This window comes from Toxotes jaculatrix, chromosome 16 (assembly GCF_017976425.1).
Source record: "Toxotes jaculatrix isolate fToxJac2 chromosome 16, fToxJac2.pri, whole genome shotgun sequence".
Taxonomy (NCBI): Eukaryota; Metazoa; Chordata; class Actinopteri; family Toxotidae; genus Toxotes; species Toxotes jaculatrix.
This window is the reverse complement of record NC_054409.1, coordinates 7,326,731-7,350,263: the sequence shown is the minus strand read 5'-3', so window position 1 is coordinate 7,350,263 and position 23,533 is coordinate 7,326,731. Positions and strand designations below refer to the sequence as shown.

At 38.3% G+C, this 23,533-nt stretch overlaps 2 protein-coding genes across 2 annotated transcripts; both read left to right on the top strand.

The window, feature by feature from the left end:
* The first annotated feature begins 1,624 nt into the window (after nucleotides 1-1,624).
* parm1 (prostate androgen-regulated mucin-like protein 1) lies at nucleotides 1,625-8,998 on the top strand. The gene is made up of 4 exons (XM_041059480.1): nucleotides 1,625-1,751; nucleotides 3,197-3,880; nucleotides 6,633-6,711; nucleotides 7,192-8,998. Exons 1-4 carry the CDS (start codon nucleotides 1,721-1,723, stop codon nucleotides 7,271-7,273), a joined length of 876 nt encoding a protein of 291 aa, XP_040915414.1. The 5' UTR covers nucleotides 1,625-1,720; the 3' UTR covers nucleotides 7,274-8,998.
* Nucleotides 8,999-19,373: 10,375 nt separating this feature from the next.
* Nucleotides 19,374-22,354, top strand: scpp8 (secretory calcium-binding phosphoprotein 8). The gene is made up of 3 exons (XM_041058187.1): nucleotides 19,374-19,526; nucleotides 19,783-19,854; nucleotides 20,721-22,354. The coding sequence occupies exons 2-3, from the start codon at nucleotides 19,795-19,797 to the stop codon at nucleotides 21,177-21,179; spliced, it is 519 nt and encodes a 172-aa protein (XP_040914121.1). The 5' UTR covers nucleotides 19,374-19,526; nucleotides 19,783-19,794; the 3' UTR covers nucleotides 21,180-22,354.
* Nucleotides 22,355-23,533: the final 1,179 nt, after the last annotated feature.

Sequence of the window (23,533 nt, the reverse complement as noted above, 5' to 3'; positions counted from 1 at the left end):
AAATGTCTTCAAATTCAGGATTTATTCATGCTGGTTAATGAAACAATCAGTTAATCTTTAACATAACTAATTTGTACTTCATATTGACTAATTGTTCAAAACTATTATGCCAAATTAAAGATTAATTAAATACACTCACATATTTCTGTAACAGACCAATTACTAGGATCGTTTTTTTCTATGGTCCTACATGATATTTTAATATAATGAAGCTATTGGGACATGGATTTGTGATTTGGATCTTTTGGATAGTTTTTATCTGTGTTATTCCTAATGTACATGCTTTAAAATATCCCATGGTTTCTCTGCTATTGAAAGCACAGGCCACATTGTAAAAGAACATGCTGCTCTCTGCTGGCTTATAATATAAACTACAGGCTTCTGACAGACCAGCGTGGGACACTGATGAACCCACTGAGGGCAGCAGTGCACTGCAGTCAGTTGTCAAGGCTGTATGACTGCATACTAAAATAAAATACTGAAATACTTCCAAATGTAAAAAAAAACACTAAACAAACTTTAAAACATTAATTGGGTAAAACAAAAATGCTAATTTTTCTAAATTAATAAAATCTGACTTCAACACACATGTGGACGCTACATACTGTGTAGCATCCACTTATCGAGCAAAAAATGTAGAATTTTAATTGTCAGATTTTAATTAATATGTCCTGGAATGAGTGGACATCACCAGAATGTCCAGGTGGACAGTCACACTCTGTTACTGACTGATATTGGAGCATGCCTCATACAATCTTTTCTGTGGTTTTACCCAAGACCCCAATCCTTGGTCCTCTGTTGTTCTCAGTTAAGTGCTTGAGCTTTTCTTTTTCTTCCTTCTTCCTTATCCCAGTGAAGCAGGTTATTGATTAATTTATACTTTTCCTTATTGTGTTTCACAGACTCATAAATGTCATCATTCTCTATTCTTTTCAATTTCTTCGCTGGTTGAGACGCTCCAGGCCACGTTCTGAATGTATGTGCTGCTCTCTCCTGGCATGGATTAATAATTACAGCTAAAACATTACTCATTCATGGGTTAATTACTCACATAGAGTAAGGACTGAAAAAAATAAGATCATAAAAAAGGACTAAGAAAATACTACAGCACACTAAAACAATACAGCTTAGTTCATTTGGGCACAGCCACACAATGGACAAACCAGGTTACCCCACAGAATAAAAAGAACTTTATTCAATCCCACACAGAAAACACCTATTTTTATTTTATTATTCATTTAATTTATTAAAACTATTCACACTGTAAAACACAACAGAAATATTTTGGAACAATAGTTTAATCCAGTGCTCTCCATGTAGTTGTACAGAACACTGAAGGCACCTATTGGAATATTAGTGATACCATACTGAATACTGTCAAGCACAATAAGCTAAATGTTAATTTAAAATTCAACAGAACTTATATTAAGCCCAACTAAAAATAATCTACAGAGACATTTTAGATCTATCTATTATTTATCTTCCTGTGGTCTTTGGTTTTAAACTCTTCATTACAACATGTTTCTGCTGTGACGCGGCCGCCCTGGGAGCTTTTCAATGTGACTCAGTCATCATGTAGCCTCGCCCCCAGGCTCTTACAATCAGTCACCTGCAGTCACTGGCAGCCACACACACTGCAACTGTCCACAGGGTTTACAGAGCACAGAGCTGCAGCTACACAAGTGTTTGCGGAGATATCTTCAGTAGAAGGAATACAGTGATGAGGGTCAGCCTGTTAAGTCTGATAACATGTAAGTAAACTGACATCAGTTTATGCTGTTTTATGTCCTGATGAGTCCTTTCTATACTTCCTTTATGTGTAAATGTTGTGAAGAGAATCACGGGGATGCTCACATCTCAGCATTGATATGTATATCAGTCACAAGCTGCATAATTTAAGTTTATGTTCGGGTGAGATGATTTCCTGTTCGGCAAAGTCAGGCTCGTTTCACGACATTTTCAAAATTCATGTGACAGCATTTTTAAAAACAGACTACTTACATCCTTTTTTATTTTTTGTTTTTTAACTTTGACTGTGAAACCTGTGGGTAGTGACAGAAGTCGTACAAAACTAGATGATGCATTCACAGTTAATTCGTCTCGGAAAGAATGAAACTTTCTGCCACATGATGAGAAAAAACAACAACGTTTTCATTTCCAGTGGAGCTGTGCAGTGAAGACTCAATTTAAAACACTGCGACCAGAGCAAGAAGACAGGAAAAGCTTGAATGCATCATACCAGGCTGCTGCCCTGATTTCCTGTTCACTGAAATGCTGACAACAAAACTTGGCTTCTTACATGGTTCTGCTCCACAGCATGTGAATCGTTTGTCATTGTTAAACATGAGCCTCTCAAGTCTTCTATTTGTTCAGAGAGTGATCAAAATCAAAGTGATCAGAAACTGGTGAAGCTGTCCTTAAAAGTCCAGCAGCTGCAGCACCCTGACAGACTACACAGGGCTGACATTACACAGAAGAGGCAAATCTTGAATTGCCCCCCAGGGGACAAATAAAGTTCTTGATTGATTGATTGATTGATTGATTGATCTTTAAAAACAGCTCAGAAATATATGGATTCATTTTTTTAAATGGCAGCAGTATCACTCCATTGATCTTGTCTTTTTATGGGATTTGTTTACTTTAAGAAAAATATTGAATAATCACCAGTCAAAAGTACATTTTAACTTTACTTTAAACATTATATATGTACAGTATGTGATTGCTAAACATCAGCATTGATATTGCTAATATCCTCCACCATTCTGGGAAGGCTGCAGGTTCCACTCTAGCCTAGCTTGGTTTGTTATTGACAATTAAGCTATTTAGCTGCTTGGTTGTTTTGTCCATTTGTCTCTGCTGTCTCTGTACTGGTGTTATTTGATTTCAGATGACCTGATGCTGTGTTTACTGTTGTGAGATAATTAACTTTTTGCCAGGTTTAGGTTGTTTTGCGACCTGGCTGTCTGCTACTAATGGTCCCACTCTGTACCTGCTGGCTTTTCCCAGCACTCGCTCATAACATGTTAAAATTATATCATGTCCAAAATAACAGATGAGCTGAGAGATGAGTCAAATGTTCTTAAATAAAACAAATAAAACAAATGACGACTTGATCAGACAAGAATGACTGTTGTATGCTCTTATACGTGTTGAAACACTTTGACAAGTAACAAAACAAGTTTGTCCTGAATTACAGGTCTACTGCTGAGCCGTGCAGTAACATCACAGAGCTCCACCACACCAGAGTCATCTACACTGAGCTCAACACCCACCAGCTCAATGCCCATAACTGGGATTTCATCAAGTACCCAACCTGCCACGTCAACTGCTACTATCCCCCATCTAAATCCAAACAGTACAACTCCATCCACCAACCATACATCTTTCTCCACTGCAGTTACACAAACCCCAGCGTCAGCCAACAATACAAACTCAACAACTTCATTCTCCCCCTCAACCCCATCACCTGACACTGATCAGACCCCAAATGTGACCCATGTGACGAGCACCACCAACAGCACCTCCCCTACAACGACCATCACCAGCAACAGCACCTCCCCTACAATCACCGGCAACAGCACCTCCCCTACAACCACCGGCAACAGTACCTCCCCTACAACCACCGGCAACAGCACCTCCCCTACAACCACCGGCAACAGCACCTCCCCTACAACCACCAGCAACAGCACCTCCCCTACAACCACCAGCAACAGCACCTCCCCTACAATCACCATCACCAGCAACAGTACCTCCCCTACAACCACCACCAAAAACACCTCACCTATCACCACCACCACCACCATCACCACCACCTCTCCCAGTATAACCCACACCACAGGACTGGATCAGGAGGGACACAAATCCAAAGCTCTGAGCTCAGGTACACAACACTAAAATTATTATTTTTTGTTTTGTTCTGGTTTTTTAATAGTTGCTACGGTACAAACGTAACCGCAATGTAAAGTTTTTGTGGGACGAGTTTATGCACAAACTACTAATTTTTTTTTTTTTTTTTAGCTCAGTTAAGCTTTATTTTATACTAAGACAGTATAACACTGCTTACAAGTTTAATCTTTATGCTGAAATAAATCTGTTTATTAGAACAAGACCCAGGGTCTACAGTCATACCAGCAGCTCTGTGTGGCCTCAGTGAAACTGCTGTGCTTTGCACTTAATGCTCACATCAGCAAGTTCATATGCTCACAGTTTCAAAGCAAACAAACTGATGTTTAGCTGGTATGTTTACCATGTTCAGCATCTTAGTTTAGCATGTCAGGATATGTTACAAGCTAACATTTGTTAATTAGCACTAAACAGTCATTAGTTTTGCAGGTATCCGGTCATAAATTAAGTACATATTCAAGTTCACACCAGGTGATGCTGCTGGATGAAAGGTCAGGGACTATAACTCTGAGGACCATGAATGTCTCAACCAAATTTAATGACAATTCAACAGTTGTCAACATATTTCAATAACAATGAAAAATGTCAATGAGACAGTGGTTGTGGCACTATAGAAAATGTCAGGGGATAACAAAAGAAGTTATGATACATCCTCTGGGAACCATGAATGACTATGGAAAATTTTTTGCTGGCCATCAAGTAGATGTTGCCAACATCTCTAGAATTCATCGCCTGGGAACCATGAATATCTGTACAATGTTTCATGGCAATCCACCCAGTAGGCTACTTGCTGAGATATTTCAAACCCACTGTGCATATGCAGTGATTTCATTGAAATTAGTGCCAAAGTTGTGTTGTCAGAATATATTGAGAGTAAATTGTCTGTCTGTGAGTGTCCAAATGAGAGTGTTTGTGAATGTGTCAAACATTATCATACATTGCCTAACACTCAAGCATTGTTACAAGAACCCAAGAAAGTACAGGTTATCATAGCTCTCTGATTAAAGAGGTCAGATGTGCACATGCATCACATTATCTGTTACTCCTCCTCTTTGACCTGATTAAGCACTGTGTCATTCTGTGGTTAAAATATGAACAAAACAGAGCAAATCACTTGTGCTTCTGTTTGCTTCTCAGTGGAGTCTTTAGCAGGATGTCTGCCAGCTCTCTCTCCTGGGATGGAATATTGATAAGCCTGTATATCTGATTATCTTCTTACTATTTCTATTGTATCTGCCCTGCTTAACAAGGCCCGTATTAGGCAACTCCAGGTATTAGGTGTTTTTCTGAAGCTGCATTTGAACTCTGTCCCTCGTGTTCAGGAACCATAAAGAAGACTTCCTTCCCATCATCAGTAATTGTCACATCTGATAATAAATCTGGCTCAGAACTTTAATAGCTTCATTCTAGGGTGTTGGTTTATGAACTTGAATGTTTCCAGGCAAGGTGTCCTGTTAAAGTGTGGAGAACTATGACTGGCCTTTTTGACCAAGTTGCCTGAGAAACTGAAGTCAAGAAGTAAATTGGAATTATTTCTCTTCAGTTATACACTTCAGCAAACTATTAGGAGGCCAGGAACTAAGTAAAGATGCTGGTTGCATCATTGAGATGTCGTAGAATAGAGCTGTAAGTAGTTACAGGACTGGTTACAGGACGTGCGTTTTTTCCAAAGCGGTTTTCGTCTTTTTGCAGCTGGAAAATATGTGCTGGTGAATATCTTATTTTAAGATCAGCTGCCTCCACTGTTTAATCACAGTCTTGAAACAGCTGAGATTTTAGCAAATTTCTAGAACTAGCAAATGTTAGCATGCTATCACACTAAAGTAAAATGATACACACTGTAAACGCTGCGTCTGTTAAACTGGTCTTTAAGTTTAAGTTTATACTTTATTGATTGCATTTTACCCACACAAAGTGAACGAAACACACACACAAGCATGCACATGCACATGCACTCGAAGCTGTTAAGAGGGCACCACGGCCGCCCTCTTAACAGCTTTGGTTTGTTGTGGTTTGCAGCACAAACCACTGTCTCCACTGAGTTGACATCAAGTGGGTTCAAAGATCACACAGCTTTGTTCTATGATCGGTTCATGATTGTTAATAAACAGTTTAGGTAAAAGGTAACAAGTTGTTGAGTCACATCCTCATAAAACCCCTGGAGGCCATAAACACATTTAGACATCATAACACTAAAAGAATGACCCAGTGGAATCAACTACGTGGTGTGTTTTATGTCTCGGAGTCTTTCTTAAAGCTCTGTGTTATTTTGAAACTGGATGGGACTTTCAATTTGTCACTGTGTTGGTTGGTCTGTCCACCACACTGGCCCAGCCTGGAACAAATCAACAACTATTAGATGGATGGCCATGGAATTTGACCCAGACGTTTATGTTGCTGTAAAAAAGAATTTTTCATTTTACTTTACATTCACATCATTATTGGGTCATAATTTTAATATGCTCAATACTCTGTGAGTGAATGCTCACAAAACTACTGGCATTTAATGTTAGTCAGCTAGAGACAGAAATCACAAATAACTTTTCAGTCAACAAAAGAGTTAAAAAAAAGTCACTGGATTCATCATTAGGGGATTTTATGAAAAAAAAAAATTCCAGTGGTCATTCGTTACTCTGTGGGACAAAAACGTACTTTTAAGCAACAATGGATATTTGCAGGGTTGATGTATCTTAATTTCTTTTTCTCTTTCTCTCTCTCTTTCTCTCCAGGAAGTATTGCAGGCATCATTTTTTTGTTCATTGTAATTGTCATCGTAGTATTAGGTGGGCTGTACTACTACAAGATCCGGTAAGTCCAGAGCTCAAACAAATCTCCTACACTTTACATCAACATGCAGCTGTTACTGTGCTGAAGCTCAAGTGTTGACATTTTGTGGAAAACATTATATCATATTCATTATTTATGTATAGAACTAACTGCAAAAGAACAGTTACAACTGTGTCCTTGGTCTAAACCTCACTGAGTACAGTCAGTAACTTTTGACTGAACCCTTTAAAGGCATAGTTCACCAAAATCAGAATGTTTTCCTTTTTATTATTATTATTATTATTATTATAAAGAGCAGTTTGCTAACTATATTTATTTCTTCTTATCCTTCCGAAAACAAGTCTGCTGTTATTAATTATTGTCAGAGAGTGTATTTGAGTGATTCCTGTCATATTGAAACTGAAGTCATTTTAGAGGACTGACCATTTCATTTCTTTATTTTTTTCCACCACTTCCTTTATTATTCTTTTTTCGTTTTTTTCTCTTTTTCGTACATTTCAGACGGACAAACTACGGTCGTCTACTGGACAACAGTGACTACAGCACTTTAGAAAACTTCAACAACCCCATGTATGACCCTTGAATTTGAACTTTTGACCTCCAACTCTGGAAGTTACGCCCTCAGAGGAAGCCATTCTGATCAGACTGTTTATTGTACGTGTGTAATGAGTTCAGGACAATCACATTTTATGACTGATATGTGGGTTCATAGCTTGATTGCACTCAATTGCAAAACAAATGTGATGTTTATCTTGACCTTTGTTCAAGTAGCCTCATTTTTTTCCCCTAGATGAACAGGAAAGGAAATGAAATAGCAGTTCTCAGGTAGCTCTTCATAGAGCTCTGGCTGCATAGACACCATGCATAATAATTTTACCATAACTGTATGACAGCTTAAATCACAAGGAAATGAAGCTTGTTCATCAGAGGTATTGTGATTCTAACGGGATATTTCCATCCAATATGTACAAAATGAAGTGAATTATGGAAACTCGACCACGATACTGAGACCTGATAACGAAGGGTGACAATTTCTGCTGTCTGAAAACTGAATTAATGTGATCAAAGTTCAAATAATGTACTGTAGATTTTTTTTTTGTAATCATTGATTGTTCTTGTTAGCACCTGCTGAGTTGTGTATTCATTGCTTAAACTATGAAATGAAATGAGATTTCTGTTGCCGAACTAGATGTTCAGATTACTGAATTTTCAGTGATCAGTTTCACTCTAGCCAGCAAGACAAAGCCGAAGGCTTAGCAAGCACTCAACTCATTCAAGCCCCCCTGCAGAGGTGCCCTTGAGCAAAATACTGAACCCCCCACCTGTTTCGAGCAGTGGTCTGCAGATGATCAGCCACTGACCATTTTCAACTACTGTCTGTAAGTGAGTTTTTCATTACTGAATGTTATTTGTGTGACTTTTTCCAGTGTGACTTTGCTTCGCTTCACAGCTCATCCAAGCTGCATTTCTGATTGTAATTTTCTTTCCTTCAGTATTTAAAACAGTGTTGTTTGTTTAGGTGAAGAGCAATGTGACAGTTTTGATGCTTCTGTGTGGCACGACTGTATTCAGTTTTTTGTGTAATAAAAGTGACAAAAGAAAAATGTGAGCCACTATGATGGTTATATAGAAGAAACTCAAAGACACACTTTAAGGTACATACATACACACTGAGACAGAGTGGCATAGAGCATGACAAACACACACACACACAAGTATTTATATGCTTTTTAACCACACTAGCAGCATGGCTCTAGGATTATGTCAGTCTGTTGGTCAGTGAGTCCACTTTGGTCCAGACTGAATGTAGTGCAATGTTATTTCATACAGCCATTCATGTTCCCAATAAAATCATTTACTTTTACTTTTGTGGTTGTAATAATAACCAAATGTTAGCATGTGGACACGCTAAACTACGATGGTTAACACGTTAGCATGCTCAAGTCTGCATTTAGCTAAGCGCAGCTGAGCCTTGCTGTGTTTTTATTGTCTTTTTCAAAGCTTCTTAACCTTGTGTTTGTGCTCATGTGGGGTTGTTTGACAGGGTCAAATCAAAGGGGTTCAACCTCTGGGGAACAAGAATTTTGACAGGGAAGTCCAGTATATCTGGTCCATTATGTCTGATATTTCCATTGAAGTGAAAATTACTATAGTTAGCACTGGGGAAAATTCGTTTAAAACTGTTATCACTTACCCATTACATGTTAATCACTGAAAAAATAATTACATTACTAGTTACTAGTAAAAGTAATGTGTTACATTACTTTACTTTCATTAATCCGCTCCTCCAAAATATCTTTAAACTCTAACTGCTCCACACCCACGTGCATCTTGTGCATCTTTTGTGTATAACACATGTATAAATACAGCACCAGATATTGCAGTTTAACAGGCAGGCAGCCCCACAATCAGAGGAATTAGCGACCATCCATTGGCTGGTTTAGCCTCGGTGACTGCATACTAATCTCCAGAAGTCCTGACGAATGAAATGATATGACAACAAAGTATGTGTATGAAACACACATGGATGCTGGGGTTCAGCACGATGTCTCCATCTCTGCTCCTCAATGGGCTGCAGAGCGTTTATTAGTGGAGGCTTTAATAATAGTCCTGTCATCGCTGCCTCCCATCCTAACTGCTTCCATTCTTCCTCTTTCTCAGATCCTTTCCCATTAAATCCCCCTCTCCTGCCCACGCTCTCCTTCACTCTGCCTACTTTACCCCACACCAGCTTCCCCTTGTTATTTTTCTAACCTCCCATTTTCTTTCTTCTTCTCCACCGAGACTCTAAAAATGTCAACTCCCCCTGTGTAATTTACACAATGTATTAAGAGCAAATAAACTATCCATTGATGTCCTTTGGCCAAAACACTGACTTAAATAAAAGTAGAAATATCATCCTAAATAGAAGTTCTTCTATTAATGCTGTATGTGCACTATACTATATAGACTATATTGTATTAGTAATATAGATAATAATATACTGATGGATTAATATGTAAACAGGATTTTAATGCTGTAGCTGGTAGAGGTACATCTGATTTTCGCAACTCAATATAGAGTTTATAACAATATATCTTTAAAAAAAGGTTTAAATCTAAAAGAAACAATGTTAAATGAAAAATAAAACAAACAAATAAAAAGAAAACATTATGGAATTCATCATAGACAAAAATGACTAGCTGACTAGCAAAAATGATAGCTGTCCAATGAGACGATGTAACTTTTGGCTGAACAGCGTCCACTGTGGCCACAAGTGGTTATTACAGGACAATGACACATTTTGTAAGATTCCTTTAGTTACTTGTTTTACGCTTGTGATGAGTCATGTAAATGTTTAGGTGCGACATGTTATAAAATTGTGTAACAGTAGCTCTAGTAGATAAGAGTAATCAGTAAGTTACTAAGCATCAAAAGTGTGCTAACGTTAGCCACGGTCAAACCAGCTAACGGTCAAACCAGACAAAACATAACACTGAAAACCCATGAGTGTTGTTAACTGAGTAAGAGAGCTTTTGAGTTCAACTTTCCTGTTTTGAGAGGAGGATTATGTTATTTCCTGTTTTGAAAGTTACGTAGTCACGCTTGAAGAGGGAGATTTTTGAATTTGCACAGGATGTAAAATTCTAATCTGCAAGCGACTATAACTATTACCCGTTAATGTGGTGAAGTAGAATTAAAAAGTAACATGAAATGGAAATAGTCAAGTAAATACAAGTACCTGAAAACTGTCCTGAATAATGGTTGTTTAAATGCATGTGGGTTGACAGGACACGTTTGTGTTCTAAGGTAGAATCTCTTTCAGTGATAATGCAGAAAGTGTGAAGTTAACATCTGTGGTATTTCAGTTTCAAAAATTAATTGGTTCAAAATTACTAGTCAGCTGTGTCTGAGAAAACGGATACATCGACCTTAATGCAGTCATCCACTATCTCGGTCTCAAGGGCTCATCACCCAATGAGGTCCTCTGCCTCATTTGACCTGATCTGGCCCCTCAGACTACTACCCCTTCCTCTAGATGAAGATGAAGCTCAGTGGTCGCCATTTTGATAGTGATGATGGCGTCACCTCTGCAGTGGACCACTTTCTGTAGAGGTCCAAGACACCTGCTTCTACAAAGCAGGGATCAGCGTGCTCAAGGACCGCTGGACTGAGTGTGTAAAATTAGGAGTGGACTATGCGGAAAAATAAGTGCACTAGATTTTCTAAAACTGCCTCCTTCTACCTTAGGCCACGAACTGGTCAATCACCCCTCATACTTTGTTATTCCCACCACTGGTACACAACCTCTCTATTTGTCGCCATTTCTGTGCAGCAGATGTAATAACAGAGGGAGCAGATTCTCATACTGCACCGTTATTATCAGGCCCTAAATATAAGCATGTATGTGTGTTTGTGCATGTGCACGTGTGTGTGTGTGTGCTTCTTTATAATTACACTGAGGGGAGGGCAGGACCATTTTTTTCATGAGAAACATCTGGACAGAAAAACTGTACCGTGATAAATGAAGAGTTAAATTCAGTTCAACTGTGAATTCTGTCTGTGTAGAATTTTACAAGTCACACGTTTTTGTTTTTTTTTTTGTTTTTTTTTTTGTTGTTTTTTTTGTTTTTTTTTTTATTCCTGGTTAGATAACAGGACAAGCAGTAGGAAAAAAAGATAAGAGGAGGAATAAGAGTAGAAGGGCCAGTACTGATGCTCAGAGAAAATACAACAGTCTCTGGGTGAAGTCTGGTGAATAGTCAGGTGGTTTTCCTGTAGGTCAATCACTACCCTCATCCTACAGAGACAGCATCAGACCGTGCGAAACAGGAAGAAGCCTGTTCCTGTCTTACTCACCACTTGCTCAAAGCTCACAACAGTTTGAAACCACAGATTAACAGCGTGTAGTATGAACACATAAACAGAGGTGGCTTACATGGTGAGGATGCTCACCATTTGATTCCATACCTTCTCCTCCAAACAGTTTCTGCTTTAACAACAATCAGAATTGACCACTGAAGTAGACAAAGCTGATACATCAGGGCAAAAATCTCCTTCTCTCAATAAATTGATCTGTCAAAGTGCTTTGGCAACAAGGAAGGGAGTAAAGAAGGAAGTCAGGTGATGTTAGCCATGTAAGGGGAAGGTGGATGGATGGATCAACAAAAGAAGCTGACTTTATCATTTATCATATTTAACTTATTATTCACATTGATTTGAACATGACCAAAAAATATAAAGTAATGTTAGTGGCCTTAGGAGGCTATCCTTATCTAGGCACAGTAGTATTTTAAGCTATGTTTAGCTAGTTATGTTCACCTCCATTTTAGTTTAGTGTGTTAGCTTGCTAATATCTGCTAATAATTAGCACTTCTTACAAAGTAGAGTAGAAGCTGATGGAAATGTCACTAGCTTTGTAGGTTTTTAAGGATACAAAAAGGTATTTTAAAAAAACAACAACAAAGAAACAATATTTGTGGTGCTAGATATCATTGGATAAGAAAAGTCAGTCAGGGGCCTCATGGGGGGAGCATGACTGTCTGAACCAAAATTTTATGGCAATACATCTAATAGCATGAGGAGTTATTTTAGTCTGGGTGAAAGAGGTGGACTGACTAACTGACAGACATTAGCCATCTCCAGAGCCATACCATGACTGTGGCCAAAAACTTCATCAAAAGAAAAAAAAAAAAAAAACATATTCACAACAGATTTTAAAAATAAATTATGATAAAAACTGCCATACACTGAAAGGTTTAGCAGTTGTAGCTGGAAAACTTGAATCTTACAGGAAGTGTTAGTGAGGAGCAATAAATCTTAACTCGCCTGTTAAAACTCCAAACTCACAGACACACACACATGCATATGTGCCCACACACTTTTCACTAACCGAACGGAAACTGTTGTCTGAATTGCAGTTTCTTCTGAGTGGAAAGCAGGTTACAGGTTTCACTTTCTGCCTCACAGAGACTCAATTGCCCACCGCAGCTTCGCTGTCTCTGGTTTCTTCCCTTTTTAACACATTTTAATTTCAGGATTACAAGCTCACGTAGAAACACTTAGGTTTAAAAAACTTTTTGTGGCGTGGTTGATAAACTCCAAACTGCCCTATGGTATAACTGGAAAAGGAGAGAAAAGAAAGTGAATTTTGGTGGCTGTTTAATCATATGAAGTGTTAACTTTTTTTTTTTTTTTTTGAACAAGCAAACCACTCAGCCCACTCATAGCCTCATCCCAGTCCAATATCCAAATTCAACCAAATAACAGTGGTGATGTGGTGGTAACTCAAAAGGCAGAACTGCAAAAATACCTTAGGGGATTTTTCTAAATGAACTGAAACATTTCTGGCTTTGCTTTGATGTGATCACATGAAAATCTGAAGTAAATCTGAAAGTAAGCCTGACTTGATAAACCCAAAGGAGGCTGATATAATTACAGAATCAGCCCTGCAGGCGGAATCTGCAAAAGGAAGTCTTTTAAAAATGCATCATAATAAAATCATAATAATCTTAATAAAGATACACTTCAAAACTCACCAACAAAGGAAAGAATGAGATTTTACTATTCAGTAAACTCAATGTAAAACACCAGCAACAGTTTCAAAGTGTACCAAATATTGTAAACAGCAAGTTTCTAGCACATGTTAATGTTGTCTACACACTGGCCAATAGAATTACATGAACATAAATTTTGCCCTCTTTTCATTTTGACTGCAAATTTCTTTCTGACTTTCTGATTATCTCAGTTACCTGTCTCTTTTCCACTGTCAGCATGTGGCCTCGCCTGGTCATGGTTTGAAACCTGTCCACCTACAGCAAGGTAGCACTGACAAGGTGGTTTGTGAAGAGGAATCATTCCCTGTTCTGTCCCAGCATGGTACAGCCCTACAGAGAGAAGAACAAAATAAAAAAGTAAAAATAGGCAACACTTTCGTTTTTAAATATGAAACTGCTAAAGTCATTTTACTGCCACTGTTACTTTCCATAATGTCATAAAAAGATTAGGAAAAGATTAACTCCAAGGTCATTTAAAGAGCATTTTGCTGCCATCTGCTGGTAAAAAGGTAAAAAGTTGCACAAGTAGAATGGAGGTGTGTAGAGGGAGGGTGTTGGGGGGTGGTTGGAGAAAGTGCCCATGCATTCACACAGAAGTTAACAGAAAACAATTTGTAACCAATTATTTCCATGTGCACTGTATGAGTAAACAATTTTCATTTCATAATTATTTAGCATTATCTTATTATTATCAACCAAGATTCAGCATTGTGTCTAGTGTGAATTAGCAAATGTTAGCATGCAAACAAAGATGGCAAACACATTAAAGAAAAATTATACTTACTAAACATCAGTAGGTTAGCATTGTCACTGTGAACATGTTAGCATGCTGACATTAGCATTGATATGCTACAGCTTCCCGAGGTTGCTAACATGGTCATGTAGCTCAGTCTTGTTCTTTTCTTTCTCTATTTTTTGATGTCAGGCTGGTTTGGTTGTGAAGAAAGCTAGTTCACAGGTTTGAGGAAAATAATTTAAGAAATAAGAGTTATTTCTTGATAATTCCCATTTGAAACAGTTTATGTTGAGCTGAATGTGCGTGAAGTGCTTTGTGTTGGATGTGTTGAATATTAGTATTGCCACTCATTTAAGTGTATACTTGGTGCAGAAATTTTAATGTTGGTGTTTCTGTTAAGCTGTCCACCACCTAAAGATGTAGTTACTGCAAAGTTAAGGTTGCACAAGATTTTTGTGACCAGTAGATGTCACTAACCACCTGGGTTTGTTACATACAGGATGCAACACAGAGACAGCGTACAATCTTACACTTATCTGATTAAAAGATACCGTGTTTCTGGCTTCTGATTTAAAGGAACATTTAAAACATTTGAAGTTTTTGAAATATCTTGTCCCTAACAACATACAACTCTAATTATGTATTCTTTATGGTTTTTCAGATTGTTTTCTTTAGCAATATGTTTGTGAAGCCTCCAAAATTGGTTGAAGTATAGATTCAGACATTTAAGTGTTAAACTCAGAACTAAAGTTGGATTATGCTAAAAAAAAAAAAAAAAAAAATGCTTTTCTTCTAAATAAAAAAGTTACATAATCATCAAAAAATCATTAAAATTGTCACCAGGTTTTGAATGCGATGGATCGTTTGGGAAGGGAAACACAATTTTCTTCTTTTAAACGTTTGATTTTTTTTTTTTTTTTAAACAAAGATGGCACTGGATGGAGCAAGTCTCCCTTGATGACTCCTCTCAAAATACCTAAAACACGAGACAAACTTTTAGAAGTGTAGATGCTGGATTAAAGAAGGTAAATCCACATGTTCAATATGTGGATTTACAGCATCTACACTTCTAAAAGTTTGTCGCCACACTGGGCCCCTTTTTCTGGTGCGACAGAGTAAATGTTATTTTCTGGTTTGCTCTACTGAGTGTTGAAATATAGAAATATTAAGTAATCAAACTCAAAGTAAAAACTGTCAACTCAGCAGAACATCAGACAAAAACACGATCAGACCGCTAATTAGACTTAATGAAAACATTCCATGAAGCCACATTTCACTTTACACTTTCATTTCACATCATTTTTGGTTTTTTTGTCTGCAAGCCCCGACAGCAGCGTTGCTTCATCCTCCACCCTGATTGCCAAAAGGTGATTAAAAAACAAATGATCCAAAACAAGGAAAAGAAATTGACATTTGCTGAGTTCAAAATCACCAGTGATTTTGTGGAGGTGTGTCTCATGTGTTTTGCAGATGTTGCAATTTTTACTTAGACTTGGTTTGACCTTAGACCTCAGAAACAACATACAGAACCAACCCTACTTCTGCAAAACACAACTGATGGTCTCAAACACATTAAGAAGGCAAGAAATTCAACAAATTAACTCTTAACGAGGCACAGCTGTTAACTGAAAACCATTCCAGGTGACCACCTCAAGAAGCTGATTGAGAGAATGCCAAGAGTGTGCAAAGCTGTCATCAAAGCAAAAGGTGGCTGCTTCGAGGAATCTAAAATATAAAACATATTCTGGTTGGTTTAAGACTTTTTGTTAACTACATAATTCCATATGTGTTCCTTCATAGTTTTGATGTCTTCAGTATGAATCTATAATGTAGAAAGTAATAGAAATAAAGAAAAACCACTGAAGGAGAAGGTGTGTCCAAACTTTTGACTGGTACTGTATGTTTGTAAATGGATTAGGTGAGGAGGCTCACCCGAAACTAAGTCATCACTGACGTTTGTGCACCAGGGTTTTATTCATCACCAGACCCTGACTGTGCTTTAGTCACCAGGAGTGGATCCTATGGCGATTAAAGATGCACAATCCCAGATTCCTGGAACTGGTTCACCTGAATGGAACACAGTCATCATTAATATTATTCATCACAGCTGTGATTGTCCTGCTGCGACAAGTTTCTCTTGGTGACTTTAGTAAATACAAGTAAAAAGTCCTGATTAGTCCTGATTAGTTCTCACTGCTGTACATTTCTCAGAGTTGGGAACACATGTTCAGAATTATGTGGAGGTCTTGTGACCTGTTAACACCACCTATTGTATTGATAAAATAATTTGGAATAATTAGTTTGTTACACAATACTAAACTTTCGTCTTAGAAAAACAGCACCGTGTGTAGTAACAGTGTAACTACGCAAGTGAGCATCCACTGTGACTCAGTGTTTTGTATGAAGAAATATTGTTACTTCACATTTTTAACGGCCACATTCAGACTACTTCTCCTAAAATCTCATTGTTATAAACACTAAATTTAGTGTTTATAACAATGCTGTTTGCGTGTCCATTGTCTGCTTGCAGATAATTTATAAAAAGTGTGGGAGCTTGACCAACATGCATTCCTAACAGCATAACATCTACTTAATACAATAAATGTGAAGTTAAATGGAAAATTTCAGCTTTTTGGGGGGGAAATTGGGAAGTCTCAAAGGTACCTTATGGTGATATTGACTCAAATAAAACACAAATACTGACACTCTGAGCAGTCTCAGTGTTGTGTATTTATATACTATAATATTGTGATGCATACAATAAAACTGCATGTCATCAAAAATTCTAAAACATTAAGAGGTTTGAATCTTCTGACAGCCTGGGTATTGTTCAATCAACCCTGTCCTGTAGAAATCATCCCTGTATATTACAAATTAGCAACAGTGAAAGACATGTAATGTTTTCTTGATTGTGTTTACTATGAACAAAAAGAAGACACGTTTTGATTTGAACCTTCAGCATGTTGCAAAATCTTCAAGTTGAATGTATTGGGAAAAAAAGAAATTATTGCATTTTGTGTTACATGTTTTCAGCACAGTATCTACTCATAGCAAGCAAAGCATGATTAACGTATCTCTGCTTATATTTCGGCAAATCAGACCACTTAATGGTGAAGGTTCAGGGAAGATGCTGGTGTTTTTTTTTTCAAGATGCAGGATGTGAACCCTGGTCTCCGACCACCTCACTACAACTTCTGTTTTATAACATCACGCTTCTTGAGCTGGAAAAGTTGATACAATGAACATGATCCAGGCAGGAACTGTGATTCCTCCAGTTTCCCACAGTTTACTTTATCACATCAGCTTGACAACTTTTCCATTAACGTCCAAATTTAAAGTTGGAATCTCGATATTGTTGCAGTCCTGTCTGCGAGGACTATGACTAAGCTGACCACGAGTCATTATTTTTCAGTCACACTGTCATTACAGTATTAGTAATAATAATGAACACTCCCGCTGTCTTTCAGTGTTGTGTTAGTTCGCATTCATGACGCACAGATATTCCACAATGAGGGGAAAAAAAGGTATTTGTAAAAGTATGTTGATATAAATATTATAAACATAAATCATTTAAATAAACACAATTACTTTGTATCAACATGTAAGCATCATTTACATAGACTCTTTTACACACAGCAGTTTGATCTATTACAACGCATCATATTTTATAGGCTTATCATGTATTTTGGATAATACTCTGAAAAGTAACTAGCAACTGTCCAACTAGAGATGTTGTGAGGTTGCCCTTGAGCAAGACATGGGAGAGATTGACGCAGTGGCCAGCAAACAGTAAGAGCATACTTATTTTTATTTAAATAAGTATGCTGTTTATTTTAGGACTGAGTAATGTGTCCTGAAATAAAATAAAAGGCTTAAAATAAAGGCTTTTAGTCATAAAAATAAAAAAGAGGAAGTAGTCTGACCTGACAGGGGAAGAGTGACGAAGGAAGAGGGGGGGCATTTTACTGTTAACTCCTACGACTATGGTTTATTTCCCAAACCACCAAGCTGCTGTAATGATGTTTTGGTTTTTTTTCACAGTGTTTTCATAATTTAACCATGAATAAAAGTTTAATGTGTTAGTTGTCCTGCACATGACGATACCTGAGGGAAGCCTGAGGTTGGATGACAGTAATAACTGACCAGAGTACATTTTTTCCCATGAATGTCTCTGGTTTTAAGTGCAACTGATGTGGATGAAGCTGTTTACCCGGTTATTTAGTAAATTTACTGAATTGGTGCAGAGATTTTCACACAGGATACGTGGATGAAGGAGTGTTTACACTCTGCTGTCCTGTCTTGTACTACTGCTATAATGATATAGCATATGAAGGATTGGTCTTCCGGGAACCATGAATGTCTGCAAGTAAATAAAAACTTTGACCTGCTGGAGGAACTAGATGAAAAGTCAGACAATCAGCAAAGAGTTTTCATGCTGTGTATAGCACGGACATCTGTGCTAAATCTCATGGACAATCCACCCAACAGTTCTCAAGGCAGTTAACTTAAAAGCCAAACTGTCAACCTCTTAATGACGCCGCTGACGCGGCTAAGAAGACGTCCATCATAATTCTCCAGATGCCAGGGTGAGGTGATTCTGAGACGGCTGAGAGATTTTCGTGACAAGAAGAGAGAGGAAGCGAAGAGGGAGGAAGTTTCAGAGGATTGAAGTAACACAGTGGTGTCACACACACACAGACACACACACACAAACACACACACACTCATGTAGCTGTCTGATCAAAGTGTGGCTCCACTGTAACTCTACTGTAAGATTCCACTGACTGCCGAGTCATCACGTCATTCAGACTTTCATCACCCCTTCTCATTTGATAATCTCAGCATTCTTTCTACAGTATCTGAATATGGGAAGTAAGGTGTGGTTGATGTTTGGGATGCTTAAAAAAATCAGCTAACATTAAACATTAACATTAAACATTATTTTAATGAACACGTTACACGTTCAAACACCAACCGTACCTCCACAGTTCTATCGCTGACACCAGGTAGCTATGTAAAATCACAGTAGTAACTAGCTCGCAGGCTTGTGTTTTTGTTAGTGGCTTTGTTTGATTTTCCAAATAATGTCAGTTCAATTCAGTTTGCCACAGGTGGAGAAAAATCAAGGTTTAGACACATCCCGTGAATAATTAAAGCCAACAGAACGCTCCTGGCCGCCAGCTGGAGCTGAGCATCACCGCGCTTTTGTAAATTATTGCGTAATATTTCATTAGACTGCACTTCAGCTGGCAAGGAAAAATAAAAACATAACTCACAACACAAAATAAACCACTTTTCTGTCTGATTTGCCACATCTTCAGCCCCTCCCCTCCCCTCCACTCTAACCTCAGGCAACCCAGAGTTACTCAATCCTCACCACCACCCCTGTCTCTTCCCCATCACAGCCCTGCCTTGCCAAGCCTCTCTGCCCAGGCAGCATATATGAAACAGTCCTAGCGCTGAAACAGAGAGTGATCACAGCTGCACAGAATCCCATTGCTTTAAACAGGATTTGAACAAAGTTAGAAAGAACTAGAGAAAAGATCTGCTGCCACAGAAAATTGGTAAGTTTAAAGATTTTTTGATTTATATTTTTATTTTAATTAATATTTTATGATGTTTTATGGGCTTATGAGCTACTTCTCATCAAGTATGTGAATATCTATCTCTTTTTTAAACATGGTGGATTTTATATCTGTTATCGGTTTTTATTGGATTACTGGGTTATTCCAGAGTCTCATGCCCAGCCTCTGTCAGTGTCTTGTTTCTGGTTGTGTGTGAGTGACTGTGTTTTTCTTTGTGGCTTCCCTCCTTTTGCAGACAGGAGGAGAGATGAAGCTTCTAACAGCTGCCCTCGTCATCATTCTTCTCACAACCATCTCTGCTAAGCCGGTGAGCTAACCACAACACAGCATATTAATCTTCCCTCCGTCACCTCAGTCTCTCTCGCTCGCTGGCTGTGCCTCGGTTCTCTCATGCTGCTGGAACGTAAATTCCCACAGAGGAAAACTTGATTTGTGCAGTATTTGCGTGGGCAGACAATGAAAATTGTTTTGCTGTCACTACAGTTTCCAGCAAGCACCCTGCAGTTAACCAGCTGGGGACGGACATTCTTGACTGCTGCTTGGTCCCATCTGAGATTTGAACACTTCCTACATCCTACGCTGCGACGCCACACAATGTTACTTAGACTCATGATTTGAGAGTAATAGCTAAAACTGTTAGGACTTCTCTTTGTATAACACAGGACAAACACAGAAGCTGCCTGTGACTTTAGATTTTAGCACTTTAACTTTTACCAAAATGCTGAGTGATGTAGATGGACAGATGTCTTAAACTGATAACAGTTGATAACTAAGGCTATAAATACATTTAGAAAAAGGAGAGAAAAATGTCTGTCATCAGTGTTTGCTTGACAAAAATTATGCAAAATAGCTGCAGTATCACTTTCGTTTACATTTTTCTTTCACAAGTAGTGAGTAGAAATCAAAATCAGTTTGTCTTCAAAAGACAGTTTGCTGCATTGTGTTTAATTATGTTTTAAAGCTTTCATTGTCTTTGTGGCACACACATGGCACCATCAGTAGGGTTAAGGTTAAGAAAAGAGCTCCATAAATTGACTGACACACTGTAAAATAATCCCATTTGTTTGTGGCAGAATCATTACCTGAATATACTTTCTGGGTCGAGGAAATCAGACAAGGAATCGTGGCCTTTATTTGACAGTATCTTGACTCATGCATCCATTTCCTTCACAGTTCCGCTCTCACAGGCTTCATGATGCCGACATCTCTGACAGTCACATGAGACGGAGATGGCCGGATGGACACAACAGGTTTTTGCGGCTTGCTGAATCTTCCAGCTACGAACACTCTTCCCCAGAGTCGGATGAGTCAGCTAAATCGAGCGACTCTTCCCAAAGTAACTCCTCTGATGATGACTCGTCAGAGGAAGTCACCGATCAGACCCCACCACCTGTGACAACTGATGCCATGACAACCACTGCCGTGACAACCACTGCCGTGACCACCACCGCTGCCATCACAACCGTCACTATGGAAGACAACAGCACGATCACAACTGAACCAGGCACGATGAACACAAACATGCCGATTGAGACCACCCCCGTTACCATGACGCCCGGCAATGTGACTCTCTGTGTTACCAAGGATATTCCAACTGAACCTCCCATCACAGAAAACAGAGGAGACAACTAAGCAGCTGTCGTTCCTGTTAACCAACTGCAAACAATAACTAAACCCATCCCTATTAAGGCTTTGTCACTGACTGGGAAATTTTAGGTCTGGCTGTAAGAGTTAAATCTCAGTTGGTTGAATGAGGGCTGGATTTATCAACCTGGGAAGCAAAGGTTCACCTATAAGTAGAGTTACTCAGTAAGGCTGGCTTGAACTTAGAAGGTGAACTAACTCGCTAACACAGTATCACTAGTCCATAAAGATGAGTTATAGACAAGTTCCTTAAAATGCACTTCCTTTAATGACCACTAGCTTGCTTTATCCAAAAACAGTATATTGATGTCATTGTAAATTCTTCAAAGTTTGATTTGGCAATATTGAATGTTTTTCTTAACTAAAAACTCTTTATGGCTTAAAGAAAACTAGCAGATTTCTCAGCCTGCCACAGTCTGCATGTGCAAATGTAAATGTGTGCAAACGATGGAAAGTGGGATAAAAGCTCAACTTCTAGAAAGAGGATGTCGCAGATTTAGAGATTTTTTTTTAGGAACTCTACTCTTAAAAGATGTGACAGTTTCATGCCATTTTTTGGTGAGGCAATAAAGGGATGCATTACAGTCAAAAATGTAGTTTTCTTCAGTATCAGGGTAACCCAGTGACAGTCGTCGTACATCCGTGGATACACTGCAAACAGGAACTGTTTGTAGACAGATATGTTACCTACCAATTGTAAAGGCAGATACAGGTACCTGCCTTTACAACAGCCCATGATCAGATCTCACTCTCCTGATGGCTTACATTTTTTTTTTTCACTCATCATATTGGCTGTCAGATAGGCTTATGCTAACTATTGGTGCTAACATGTTTCCATTATGACATTGGCCCTCAATTCCCCACTTTATATACAAATAAACACCATTCATTTTACAAAGACTAAAAGGTGTTATTTTAACCAATGAGAAAGTAATGAACTCAAGTAAATTAAGCCACATTCAAAAGATCCCTTGTGAGCAAGAGTCTTAGTGCAGTGCAGAGGTTGAACTCATCTGATAGGCTAATAAAACATAGCTAAGCAAGCTTTCATTTCCAGCAGCTGTGGATGCACCACAAGCTGCCCGAGGGTAACGGGATGGCTTTGTAATGTTTCTGTGCAAATGAATCGCAAATAAAGAAACTGCCAGAAGAGCGAACGATGAATCAAACAATGTCTTGCTGTCTTTTCATTTTCACTAGTATACTTCACTGTGCCTCTCAAAAGGCCACTAACAGCTGCCAGCAACTTTTAAGGTGGAATGTTGTTTTTTTTAATACATGTTACTCAATGCATTATTCCATCAATACACCCTGAAACACAAAATGAAAACTTTGACCATTCTATTTTTTTAGTGGCTCTCTTATAGGACATATGCTTTAGTGATGATTGGATCTTCATTTGTTAAACATATGCATGAATTTCAATCAGATTATGCAAACTGCTAATGTTGTATTTCCTCACCCGGACAAAAAAAGTGGCTGAGCATCGTTACAGTGCGCTCTAGCAGCAGTACATCCATGGACAAGACTGGGTCTATTCCTTTGAATAGCTAAATAACCCAGGATGTTTGACACACTCATAACACATCTCTGTGGGCTTTTCAAAACATTTCAGACGTCATGGATAAAGCCACCTCACACTACAACATGCATTTGTTTACAATAGGTGTGTAAATCCACTGACACACAGGACGACAGGTGAATAGGCGGTCCTTCAGTGTGGCCCAGAACATATCTGCATTAACATGCTAAAAAGAATGTGGCCATTTGTGGCTCAGACCACCTCAGTCCATGTGGTCCAAGTGACCAGATCTCAAATGTGTCTTCAGTGCATCCTGAGTGCATTCACACCTGAACTTAGAGCTGTCCACTTGTGATAATGACCCACATAAAAAGTTTAAAATCCTACAAACTTGTTGATTCACCACAGTTCAGTATTTACAGAGAGAATTAAACATAGTTCCCACATGCTGCTTGTATTTCAATGAAATTTTACTAAATAAAAGGGATGAAGAACCCAGACCACGTATCTCACAGCAGTGTGTTTATAGACTGTGGAGGGTGTGTCCTGTTTGTCTTGTTAGCTCATGTCTGTTGTCTGTACATGCTGAATTAAGACTTAGTTTTTGCTGTGGTGGTTTTGTTTAATTATGTGTTATGAATTTATCCCAAATTAAATATGGCTTAGAGGGCTGACGACAATACCTTCACATTGTTTGTTTCTGTTTTAACTTGTGCTTCATTTTCTTGAACACGATCTAATGCACATAATTACATGTGTTGTATAACAGTTCTGATTCTCCTTATAAAGAAAAAGGAATCATCTAAATTACAAATAAATT